Genomic DNA, 13,749 nt, shown 5'->3' on the forward strand with positions numbered 1-13,749 from the left:
TAGCATCTCCTGAAACAATTAGAAAACAGTAACGTGAGTGCACCACTCAGTTCAAAATGCGCTTTCATTTAAAAAACACAGCTAGTAAGACTAGTATTCGTTTTCGGGAAAAGATCTATTATTTGAAATTTTAAAGGTAAAAGAGACAGTCGGTGATATTTTTCCCATTTCTTTTTTGGCCATTTCATCCCGTTCTCTATGACATTTGACCGGTTTTCTGTGAAACAGTCCAATTTTTATCTTTTGATTGCTGACACGAGCAAATAAAATATAATGCCGTGTAAAGTTACAGTCTCTTATCTGAAAAGTTTCCAGAAATCTAAATATTTATATATTCTTCATCTTATTTTCATTAGAAGAACATTACTTTTATTTACTTTTACTTTCATATGATCCGAAGAAAGCACAACTAAACAAACATTACATGTCTTTACACGTTTATGTTTGTTATTTTAATAACATTCAGCGTTCTAACACACGAACGGCAAGTTGCGAACGGCAGAAGTTACTTCAGCCGTCACGCGTCGCCATATTATGTACACAGGCAGTCGGCGGCACGTCGGCGGCATGTCGACGGCTACCGTCAAATTAAAAAAAAACTCCCCAACGCGACGCAACTAAGAAAAGTGCATAGAAAAAGGAAATTATCTTTCTGAAATTATTTATTTTCTATAATATACACCTTTATTCGTTGCAATGGGTTTCTTTTTAATTTTTTATTTAATTTTTATACGAACAATTATTTTTGGTTATTAGATATTAATTCCACGCGGAGTTAGTTGTTATCAAACTTGACCGCAAAAGCATCAAAAGAAAATTAATGTAATATTCACTTTGCTCCACATAACAAGATAGAGATTTACTTTTAAAATTGTGGGATTTATTAAAAAACAAAAACACTTGATACATTTTAATACATAATATTAAAAGATTCATTAATAAAATTCCATTAACCAAAGCTTCATTCCATTAGTCGGTAGCTAAGCGTGAAATCAAAGTTCCCCACTTTATATAGGTTATATAAGACTCATAGAGGTTGCAGCTAATTAACTTTCACGTTTTCCTTAGAGAGATGCGATCTTTACATCTACAATCTGTATCTTTACTTATAGACCGGGAGATACTGACACAAAATTTCGAGTCATTTGTAACAGGATGGCGGTTCTTCAGGGGTCTTAGTACGCAATGACAAAAAGAAAAACGATGGCGTGAACGCTGGTACCGGCGGCTTAGTCGCGTGGGCGTTAGTCGAACTCGTCGGAAAATAGCGAAAGTCAAACGATTTGTAACAGTATGGCACTTATTTTTCCTGTAAGTTTGAGGATCAACAAATATAAATACAAAATTTCAAAGATCTATGTGTTGGAAATCTTCACTTATATAAATTAATAATAAATTAAGTTTTCAAGTATGACAGCACTTTTTCCCCCTACTAGAAGTATGGCAAATATAATAATGGTCACATTTTATCAAATACTCTCCAAAAATCCAAATGCAATACTGGTACAAAAAGTTTGGCGAAATAAAAATTTTTTGCAGATTTTCGGCGGTATGGCGACCATTTGGAATCGTCCGAAAAGTATGGCATGGCGATTTTCGTAAATGGCTGCACGACGATAGTTACCTGTGCAAAAGTTAGCCTGGTACAAATGGTTGAATGATTGTTTTATTTAAATCAACACATTCGCGTCGGTATGGCGGGCTGTAAGTCACACCGGAAAAGTATGGCATGACACTACCGCCTACTACTTTTTTATGGGCTATCGGTAAATTCTAAAATTTTTGTGTTACAAATCGTTTGACTTTCGCTATTTTTCCGACGAGTTCGACAAACGCCCACGCGACTAAGCCACCGGTACCAGCGTTCACACCATCATTTTTCTTTTTGTCATTGCGTACTAAGACCCCTGTAGAACCGCCATCCTTGTTACAAATGACTCGAAATTTTGTGTCAGTATCTCCCGGTCTATTAGCAAATGTTTACCGACGTGTATTGGTATAATTGTCAACAACCGTTACCATGGCAACTGAACATAAAAGGAAATACGCTGACTGATTTTATGGGAAAATTTGTAATTATAGGCTAAGATTACACAGCTCAACAAAAAAACAATTTTTTTTGTTGCCCTGGATATTTCTACAGATTTATATAATTCAAGTACCCAGTTTGCGAATGTAATCATTAAAATTATTTAATTGGCTCTAGTTTTTTTTGAATTTGGATTTTAATATATTAAATTTTCTTACGGCCCTTCAGAATACGGGTTAATAACAAGTGTTTATTTTTTTGGCGAATTACGTTTTCTGCACATTTATTATCTCAGAAATAACCCTATTCTATAAAACTGGCTGTAGAATATCAGAATAATAAATGATTTCTGTAAAAAAAACATTTTTATGAACAACAATGTTTGGTTTGTATTGAGTTGAAGAAACCCAGTCGCACTTGGTCAGCAAAGTGGATAGGTATACGAAATTCCCTTGATGATTTTATTAATAGAATTAGACAAAGCAAATTAATTAGGAATAATTAATAAATATGAGAATTTAGGCCTTTGAGGGAATCTAGAAGTATAAGAAGAATACCCGACGGCCCTACAGGACGGGCGTGTCGAAAATTGATAAAAAAATTTATAACTGATGCTGAATGTAAATTATGGAGAGATATAGTACTGGTAAATTTAAGGTAAATTTAAAACACCAAATTATAAAGAAATTGCACAACAGTTGTTAAAAAACTTCATTATTTTATGAGCAATTACGAACATAAAGCTACACTTTTCCCACAGTCTCCTGGATAGATATCCCGTAAATCTGCGAAATTTCTGTGAGAAACAGGAAGAACGCATCAAAAAAGATGTAAAAATTATGGAATAAAGGTATCAGGGTATATGGGATTGTCACATGATGTCAGATTACTGATGGTCCATAACATAGCTATTGTCCCAAAATTAACTAAGAAGAGAAGCTTATAAAATCTATTTCCTTGTACTATTTCATAAGTTTTAATGATTTTTCTCTATTTTTATATCCATTTGAATTAATTAAATACTAAAACAAAACAATAAGTAAAACTTTGTAATAAATAAATGATGTTAAACAAATATACCTTCTATTTCATGCTGCGTTTTAGAGTCTAATAAGAAAATTAGGATTAAAAAAAACTAGAGCCAATCTACCAAAACCATTAATAGTTTTATATATAATATGCATTAAATTATTCGAAACCACTTTCACATCCAGGGCAACAAAATCATTGTTGACCAGTGTTATACGTAATCAATATTTCCAATTTTCTGGCAATCAATAGTTCAAATAAAATGTGTGTATTAATAATTAGTTTTATACATAGAAACAACTTCAACTTTTTTTAAATTGATTATTTTTCAGCCTTTCTTGTATCAGTAAACGTAATTTTTTTAAAACATTGAATATAGAGATTGTTTCAAAAACCTGATGAAAATAAGATACTGATATCATGTACACACTAAAATGTAATTCAGGAACAAAGAAGTTTAGTTCAAAAACTGTAAATTTCTACAATCAATATTCAAGCATCTTAAAACTAGCGTTAGGAACGCACGCTGAAAACTAAAAATGATTGTGATTTACGACAAATTCCATGTTGTAGCTATAGTGCCCTCGTACCTCGATTAGCAAGATTTTCAAGAGTTTGTGTCGACATATTGTTCTTTCTATATATAACAATCTTTCCGCAAGACATTCCTCAAGAGCCTATTTTTGAAAAAAACCGCTTAAAAATTGTAGCATATTTTTAAAGATCTATTGACGGATAAACAGCGGGAGGCATCTTTGTTTTATTCTATGTAGTGATAGCTAATTATTGAACTCTATAATGTGTTGTTTAATAAATGCCAATAAGTACAAACAGTATAGTGTAAACTTTATTAACATTAATAATTCACCAATTTTTACTTTTGCCTCACTAATTTATGATTGCATACAATCACGATAAAGCATGAATGGTAACCCCAAGTCAGGATCTGTGAGTAAAATATTCAAATATAAAGTTTACAACTACGCGTCGGACAGGGCTTTACATATTCACTCGACCAGAGAATGGTTCCACTTCGTCCCTAACTTTGCTGCAGTCAACAAAAAGATCTCATTTACCAAATATTACGTTTGACTTGAGTTTGGCGTCTGAGTTACGTAGTGCATCCCAAAGGATTCCAATTCTGTGTTACTCGCAGTCAAAGAAATCTTCTTTAAAAGTACTTTAACTTTACTTGTTACTTAGTTAAAAATCTCGGGTTTGGAAAGGTTTGATACATGTATTATTCAAAAAAGAAGTTTGAATTTTAATTACAATATTAATATACTCAGAATATAATTTTACGTTTCGAACATTTTCCAGCGATATATAATCATCATCGTCAAGCCCTTAAACGTTCCCACTGCTGGGCACGGGCCTCCTATGAGGGTACAGGCCATAAATACATAATACTCACGTAAAATTAAACGCAAGATAATCTTGGTTCACTATTCTAATCATTGAAAAGAGCAATCGATTCAACACTAATCTCACACCGTCCGATCAACATTATAACGAGTGATCACATAAGCTAAATAGCCCAATAACAAAGATTTAGTTACATAACTTGTGAATTTATAGTCTCGGTTCCAAACCAAAATTTGAATTGTAATTACCGTACGGATAACCGTAAATAGAACGTGCCCAGTAAATGTAACCCAGAACACAATTTGAATTTCCAAATCATAATTACGAAGCGCTTGTGTTATGATCGGGTATTGATAAAAGGTTTGACCTTTTTATGCGCAATTTTAAATATAATGTCTTAATTATTACAGATTACATGGAATAAGGTAATGAGCATTTTTTTATAAATATAGAGCTCATGAAAAATATGCAGATTTCTTAGATAAACTTCTAAATACCAATCCACATAAAATCGAATCTGTTCACTGCATCCTCTTTCAGTCTAATGAACAGATTTTAACGAACAACATTATGCTTAAATTCATGTGTTAAAGTAATAATTTTCTAATACTTACTTAATCCTTTTCGGCAAGCACTATACAATATCTAAAGTCGTCTCTATCTTAAATGTTACAATGTCTTGTATGAATATCACGAATATAATAACACTTTTTCAATGTTTTTCCAATAGTTTTTCAAACCTAATTATCGTGTATTATAAAAAAATATTCAAATTACACACGAAGTGGGGAAGCACTTAATATATATTCCATTCCAAGGTAATTTGTATAACGTTCACAATGTAAACGCCTAAAGCCTACAGACTGCCTACGCCTTCAGCAGAAGTGTTAACAGAATCACTCGAGCAATAAGCGAGCAAATTGTATAATTACACCAAGATAAGAACGTTTACTTTTATTTAGTAATTAGAGGCTGAAATTGCGTCAAAACAGAAAATTTGATTACGTGTTTGTCAACTTTGGGAGGCTTCATAAACTTCAACGCTGAAAGTTTTTCAGCCTACAATTAGATGGCAAGTACTTTCTAATACCTAATTGGAAAAGTTGATAGCATGTTGATAATTAACTATGTTCTAGGTTCTAGATCATGAGTGTTATTCCATTTCACAGGCATTTCAATTGTCATTTGTTATTCGGTATTTCACTCGAAATCAGTTATTTATTTTGTCTGCAATCATAGAAATTTCAAAATATATTTACACTTCTTGATAAAGAGCGTTTTTTTTTATTTGTTAAATCGATACTTAATATTATAAAGCAGAAGAGTTTGTTTGTTTGTTTGAACGCGCTAATCTCAGGAACTACTTGTCCGATTTGAAACTTCTTTCAGTGGTAGATAGCCTATTCATCGAGGAAGGCTATAGGCTATATATCATCACGCTAAGATCAACAGGAAGGGGGCCACGCGGGTGAAACCGCGGAGCGCAGCAAGTATTTATATAAAATTAACGACAAGATGAACAGCTATTTATATCTCTTCAACAATGACTCTACACTTAAAATCTCCAATAGCCCAAGCTTCAAACTAATCACTCTGCTTTTAATTGAAATTACTATATTTACCAAAATATTCTGGTGGTAAACTTAATTAAGGTTTCGTAATCAAGGAAGATTATTTATTCCCAAAATAATATCTTAATAATATAGAAAATTCTCCTACAAGTTTCACTCATAAATACATAGGTATGACGGTGCATTATGGAAGTTACCTCGCCTATAATATATTATCTTATAGAGTCCCCTATGGTGAGAGATTCATGCTTATATCTTTATCGCTTTGAGGCTGGCAAGCGACCCGAAATCATTTCAATAAATTTATGAGGCTGCTTATCGTTTGACGTATTAACTCTTACACCTTCTTCATTCCCTTGTTATAAATAAAGACTGCAATAAAATACTATTATTAACTTTCTCACGTCTCGTATGACAAAACTCAGAAGCTCTAAAGTCATAAGAAAGAACAAAAGTCTAAATAAAACGGTCTAGAAAGTTCTTAGAATTTCTGAATGAGCATCACGCCATCAGATTTTATTATTTTATCAGTGCGCAAGTTTCCATGAAGCTGTACATTAGTACATATATAATAGAAGATTGCGCCGGCTAACTTCGTGATAACAATAGATGACCTCCGTTTGAAACTTTGACTAGACTTTGTGTCACTGATATTGAAGTGGAACTTAGTTTGGATCTATATCTAATGAAGACAACACCACTTGTCCAAGAAAGTCATTGGAAAATCTTATTGTTATATTCTTTGTGATACTGCGTTTAATGATACTACAGATCCCAGATATGTAGTTCAATCCGTTTAAAATAACCTTAAACTACTTAAAAAAAGAAAAATACGACTTATATGGCGAACTTATCACTTATAAGTGATTTCTTCCAGGCAACCAGAGTAAAAGGTAACAAGTCAAAATACTAGAACGGCCAGAAGGGCTTCTACATATTAACGCGGACACGTGGGTGAACTGATGGTTCACCCTGGTAGCGACATGCGCAAGGGCGTCCCCCCTTGACGGGGATCTCGAACCTCGGCTTGGGCTGTCGCGTCGCTTGAGTGGAGGAGGCTGGAAGGGCCCTAGTCGGACGGGTTAAACACTGTCCTTGTCTTTGTTTAATTGTAAAACATATTTTATAATAAGGGCCGATTTTTCAATGCTTGGATAAAACTTATCCGTTCAATAAAGTATTACACGATAATATCACGTAAACTGTCAAATACGGGCACTTAGAATACGTTTTTAAAATGGTAGTTCTATACATTATTCGACGAATAAGTTTTATCCTAGCATTGAAAAATCGGCCCTAAGACTTTTACTTAATCCATGGTTTTAATACGTTTTAGTTAGTCCGTGTTTAACAATAAGACGGTCCATGTTTACCCGAAATAAATTTAATTTCACACTAATATATTTATGAGCTATGTTATTTTATGCATCGCTACTAGCTAGATCAAACTGTATTCAAATACCACTTTAGTAGGGATATACTTAGATAACGGACTCTGAACTACTAACTTTATAAGCTCGTTACTACGTACCAGCTTAAAATTGAAACTGCTAAGGAGAATTACTAAATTTACTGACTAGAAAATAAGTGAACAAGTCAAGTTAGTTTCAATAAGCTAACCAAAGTCTTAAATATTATGCATCTCAAGGTGATACTCAATTATATCAATATTTTATTCATTCAACTTCACACGAGTTTTATGTCTACAGTTATGTCCAAAACACAATGAATATACTTAGATAACGGACTCTGAACTACTAACTTTATAAGCTCGTTACTACGTACCAGCTTAAAATTGAAACTGCTAAGGAGAATTACTAAATTTACTGACTAGAAAATAAGTGAACAAGTCAAGTTAGTTTCAATAAGCTAACCAAAGTCTTAAATATTATGCATCTCAAGGTGATACTCAATTATATCAATATTTTATTCATTCAACTTCACACGAGTTTTATGTCTACAGTTATGTCCAAAACACAATGAATATACTTAGATAACGGACTCTGAACTACTAACTTTATAAGCTCGTTACTACGTACCAGCTTAAAATTGAAACTGCTAAGGAGAATTACTAAATTTACTGACTAGAAAATAAGTGAACAAGTCAAGTTAGTTTCAATAAGCTAACCAAAGTCTTAAATATTATGCATCTCAAGGTGATACTCACTGGGTGATACTGCGTGAAGATGCTCTCAAGATTGATTGGTCGGTTGTTTACGCTGAAAATTCCGTTAACGATAAGGTGGCTCTCTTCAACTCTTTACTACTGAACTTATTTGATATTCATGCTCCAATACGTCCAGTCAAGTTGAAGCAGCTTCCTGCTCCTTGGATGACGGCTGAACTTAAATCGTTGTTAAAAAAAAAGGCTCGTGCTAAGGCAAAATTAAACTCCACAGACTCGGATACTAATCGTGAAAAATTTCAGAAAATTCGAAATCGCTGCAATACATTATGTAGGGATTGGTCGCGCCAATATAAAAATATACGTAAATATATTCTCGATATGAAAGTGGACTGTATTTAGATCTACGTGGTGTTAGCAAAGAGGGATAGACAGGATACACACGGCACGTACCTCGTCGGAGGGAGTAGCGTCCAGAACACACGCGCCGCCACGCGGTCAGGGTCCTCCAGCTCGCGGCGGGCAAGAACGGCGTCCAGTCCCACACTCCACACAAACACACACGCGGCGGTGAGCGCGACCAAGGGGCCGGGGCACGGGATACCCCGGTGATGTTACAAGGGCACAATGCCTGATGATCTAGAGAGCCTCGTGGAAGCTCTCCGGCGGTGGCCGAGTCCCGAACCTCGCGAAGGAACGGAGCGAACTCAACTGACTCCAGCGACACGAACGTCGCGTTCACGTCTTATTGGACGTGTCACGTGGTTAGTGACCACGCGATGATTGGTTGTGCTCGTATGTAGGGAAGGATGAAGGAACACACCACAAACAATAAACGTTTAATTTCTACATTTACTATTTTAATTATATTGGCGTTACCATATCCACCCGCCCTAAATGGGTCACCATTTAAAACCAATCATAAGATACAGCGAAAAACTATGACTCTAGGATCGCATAATGCGCGCGGGTTAATAAAAGTCCTAAGAGCCACGGCGGTAATATAAATAACAAGTTCTATGGCTCTAGGAGCGCAAAATGCGAGCGGGATAATAAAAAATCCTAAAAGTCACGGCGGAAATATAACTAACAAATTCTATGACTCTAGGATCGCGTAATGCGAGCGGGGTATATAAATTCCTAAAGTCACGGCGGTATTACAACTAACAAATTCTATGACTCTAGGATCGCGTAAAGCGAGCGGGGTATAAAAAATTCCTAAAGTCACGGCGGTATTATAACTAAGAAATTATAAACGAAAGCGGTGCAAAACTTAAAATTAAACTTAACTAACTGCGGTAATATACTAATGCGGTATAACTATTGTCTTGGAAGCGGACATAAACGAACGACCGGGCGAAGGCAAGTTCCCTTGGCGGTTCTAACTGTACAAACGCGCGCGACGTCGTCCTTTGATGGATGTACTTTCTCTACGACGGCTAAACGCCAGGTTAGGGGCGGTGCATTATCATTTATTACAACCACGACCGTTCCAGGAGTAATAGGTGTCGAAGGCGTATTCCATTTCTGCCTAACCTGCAAACCGTGTAAGTATTCCAATCTCCAACGTTTCCAAAACGACTGAACTAACTTGTCCAGTAGCGAATGCCTATCAAGCAAACTGACGTGATCAGATTTGACTTGCGGCGCGGGAAAAGCTAATAAAAGCGCGGTATTTAAAATAACAAGAAACAAATGCGTTATAATATTCATATATTTAATATGATAATAATCAATGATCATGATAATTATGTGATCATTGCGCGGTAATATCACTGGAAGCTTATGTGCATATTCCAGGGCGGAATCGCTTAGACGTCTGATAAGGATAAGTCTGTTGCGAATAAAAGGCTTCAAGCGGTTGAAAGCCTGTGAATAAAATTTATAAAAGAGTATATTATAATACTCCTCTGCAAAATATTTATTTTGCAGGGCGGGAATAATTTTATTCTCAGCGAAATTAGGTTCCTCTACGGTCATCATAACACCGCGGCGGGTTAATAATATAAGGAACCTATAAATATAAAATACACGACGCGACGAGACGCGAAGGGCGGTATCGTATAAAGCGCAATGCTTTATAGGCGGGCACACAGTGTGCACTAATAATTTTCGTTCGGGAATGTCTGCAATAGACTCACCATCGAGACTCCTAAGAGGCCAATCAGATGGGTCCGAACGAGCCCACTGGGGTCCGTGGAACCACAGAGGGTGCGGTACGAGATTTTGTGGCGTAATACCACGCGAAAGAATGACAGCGGGAATTTCAATACCAGAAACATGGTAGAAATTATCTGATGGGATGTTATACACGACTGTGGGAGCAACGAAGCCCATCATGTCCCACAGACGGGCGGCAATTGACAAGATGGAGTGCTTAGTGCACATCACATCGGCGGGAGCGGTAATTTTAAAATAAAAACAATCATGAACAGTAGACCAATGCAGACAAAATAATTTATGTTGCACGGTCTTATCAAACTCCACCGCGGAGGGTAAAAGTTTGTGCGAAGCGGGAAGATTATCTAACACATTTTTACTATTACTATTCCATTTAACTAGATCCCACTGAGCTCCCTTAAACAAATCGATGAGCGGCTGCGACGCGGAAACTGCTTCACATTCCGTGGGAATAGAGAAGGCGATATCATCCATATACAACGAGGAAGACGCAATGCCACTCGCGAGCGGATATTTCGCGCCGTCATCTTCTACGAGCTGTCTTACCGTGCGCAGTGCATGATAAGGACTAGACTTGATGCCGAAGCAAACTCGATTAAATTGATTAAGAAGTAGCGGATCCTGCGGGCTGAAACGATATAAAAAACATTGAAAACGACGATCAAACTCACGCACGAATATCTGCAGAAATTGTTGGCGGCAATCGGCGGTCATGGCAATCGCGTGGAGACGAAAACCTAAAATTATTGTAAACAAATTGCCTTGTAAATTCGGTCCAACATGCAGAAGGTCATTCAATGAAGGCTGGCCTCCAGAAGTTAGCATGCCAGCATCTAAAACCATGCGCAGCTTAGTCGACGATTTATCCTCGCGCAGAACAGCGTGATGCGGTATGATATAAATAGGTGTAGGGTCACGCGGATCATACGGAGGCGCGGGTGAAATATAATTTTTCGTTAGATAATCTTTTATGACGTCATCATATGCCAACCTTAATTTAGGTGAAGCTTGAAGCTTTCTTTCGAGGCACATGAAACGTTTTGCGGGCAATATTAAATGAGTCACCGAGAGTGTAGAAATCATCCTTAAATGGAAGCGAAACAATATATCTGCCACTCACAGGGTCGCGGGTTGTAGTTAATTTATAATATTCTTCACATTCAACATCATCGGGATGTTGAACGGGCGGTGCGGTAGGAAGCTTCTCGAGCTCCCAGAAACGCCTGACTAATGAGTCAATAGCGGCGGTCTCTTGAACGTGACAACACGTCAAGGGCGGTTTATGTATGTTAGGTATGGTGGGTACTGAACCCATTATTACATAGCCTAACACCGTGCGCAATGCAGCGGGCGCCGACGAGTCACGAGATGCATGAACTACGTCGGGGAGAAGCAGATGAGGGAACAGAGAAGCACCGATTAATAAATCGATTTTATTTGGCGTACCAAAACTCTCATCTGCGAGCGGTAAATGCGAAATATGCGATAAGACAGAAGTGTCTATAACAGCGGTAGGTAATAAATCCGTAACATGATCAACAACTAGCGGTGAAATATTAAAAGATATGTTGTTGTCAAGACGCGAATAAAATTTTATATTTACGGAATTACCATTTATAATTTTTTCTGAACCACCGAACCCCTTAATAATAGTACGTTCGGTTTTCTGCGGTTTAATACCTAAACGTTCACAACATTCATTCGTAATGAAGTGACTTTGCGAAGCGGAATCTAAAAGCGCGCGAATAACAAGCCGTTCGCCTTTACAATTATAAGATACGACTTCAGCGGTTGATAATAAAATAGTACATTGTTTATTCGCGGGCGCGTTGCATTGAAATGCGTTATCAGTATCAGCTGTATAGCTAGCGGTACATAGCGCAATGTCGGAGCGGACGCACTCGCCCGACGCGGACGGCGCAGGCAACGGCGGTGTGCTGCGCGGCGGGGGGTGAGACGCAGGCGCGGGAATAGAAGATTCGCGTTTCAAATGTAACATTGTATGATGTTTTAATTTACAAATGCGGCAATTAAAATTAGACGAACAACTAGAAACGCGATGTTTTATACTGAGACAATTTATACACGCGTTTCTATCCTTTACGTGTTTCAAACGTTCCTGCGGACTCATTTTATGAAAACTCGAACATTTAAATAAATGTTGATGCGTAATATTGGTACAAAGACAACTATAAGCGGAATTAGCGGTTGTTACGTAAGACTGATACGTCTTAGGCGGTGCGGAAGAAATATTATTTGAACTGCGGTTATAATTATTATTCTTTCGAGGCGGATTATTTATTCCCGAATTTGTGGAAGGATGAATGCGTTCTAATACCTTCGCACGAGTTTGAATAAATTGAACTAAGTTATCAAAAGTAGGCATTTCACTACCAAACTTAGTCTCGAAAGCGCGAACAGTATCTGAATCTAACTTCTTCAACGCGATATGAACAATCATTAAATCTGTAATATTATCTAACTTTATATTCTGTAAGGCGCGCACTGCGCTAACAAAGTTATCTGTAAATAAATCAAAGTTTGTTGCGGACGGAGAATGCAAAGGTTTAAAATCAAACATTTGATTTAAATACGCGGAAACTAACATACGTTTATCATCATATTTATCTTTTAAAGTTTGTAAAATTAAATTATAATTTTCAGCGGAGGGGGTTATACCAGCTATAACAGTTGTGGCCTTCCCCGTTAATTTACCTAGTAAATAATATAAACGCTCGGCATCTGTAAGGCCGGGATTGTTATGAACAATTGATTCAAAATTCGAAAGAAACAGCGGAAATGAGCGAATATCACCCGAAAATGGTACTAATTCGATAGGCGGTAATTTAGGCCTGTTTTTATGCAAAGTGTTAATATCTCCGTGTGACGGACTTGGTTGCGAATATTGAGATTTAATTCTTTTAATCCTGCTATATAAAGACTCGAATGCAACGAGGCTTTTATAATCAGGTTTCGCGGCGGGTGTTAATAATAATAAGCGAGTATTGTATTCGTCTAAACACTGTTTATAATCATCGCGTAATGATTCTACCTGCGCGGACTCGTCAAGGAAACTTTCCATAAGCGCAGCGTTGTTTTGAATGTTCAAGGACAAATCATAAATTCTTTGCACCATTTCGAATATAATTTCGCGTTTAGCTAATAACATGGATAACTGCGAATCATTTATATCTTCCGAATCATTAACATCCGAAGCGTCACTATCAGGTAACTTAGTCATTTTCTTAGGCGGCATTTTTAATAACAAAAGTATATATTCAAACAGAGAATGTTACAATACAAGTTACAATAACAAGTAATACGACTAAATAAAGTAGGTCAGCGACGCAAGCGTAATATGAACCGAGTATGAATTTTCAATATGGTCGGATTATAACAGCGGATCGCGGAATGACCTAGATAACGTTATAAATTTCGAGTGCGGGTAG

At 36.7% G+C, this 13,749-nt stretch overlaps 2 protein-coding genes across 2 annotated transcripts; both read right to left on the minus strand.

Annotated features, from left to right (window-relative positions):
• Window positions 1–8,463: 8,463 nt before the first annotated feature.
• LOC149902924 (uncharacterized) lies at window positions 8,464–12,361 on the minus strand. The gene has a single exon (XM_090109604.1). It carries the CDS (start codon window positions 11,381–11,383, stop codon window positions 9,440–9,442), a length of 1,944 nt encoding a protein of 647 aa, XP_089965730.1. The 5' UTR covers window positions 11,384–12,361; the 3' UTR covers window positions 8,464–9,439.
• LOC149902925 (uncharacterized) lies at window positions 12,337–13,546 on the minus strand. The gene is made up of 2 exons (XM_090109704.1): window positions 12,516–13,546; window positions 12,337–12,348 (listed from the first exon to the last, which is right to left on the minus strand). The coding sequence occupies exons 1-2, from the start codon at window positions 13,539–13,541 to the stop codon at window positions 12,337–12,339; spliced, it is 1,038 nt and encodes a 345-aa protein (XP_089965830.1). The 5' UTR covers window positions 13,542–13,546.
• Window positions 13,547–13,749: the final 203 nt, after the last annotated feature.

The sequence above is a fragment of the Colias eurytheme genome, chromosome 14, assembly GCF_061535395.1.
Source record: "Colias eurytheme isolate Ceu_HAF_F1 chromosome 14, ilColEury1 Martin Lab GWU primary, whole genome shotgun sequence".
NCBI lineage: Eukaryota > Metazoa > Arthropoda > Insecta > Lepidoptera > Pieridae > Colias > Colias eurytheme.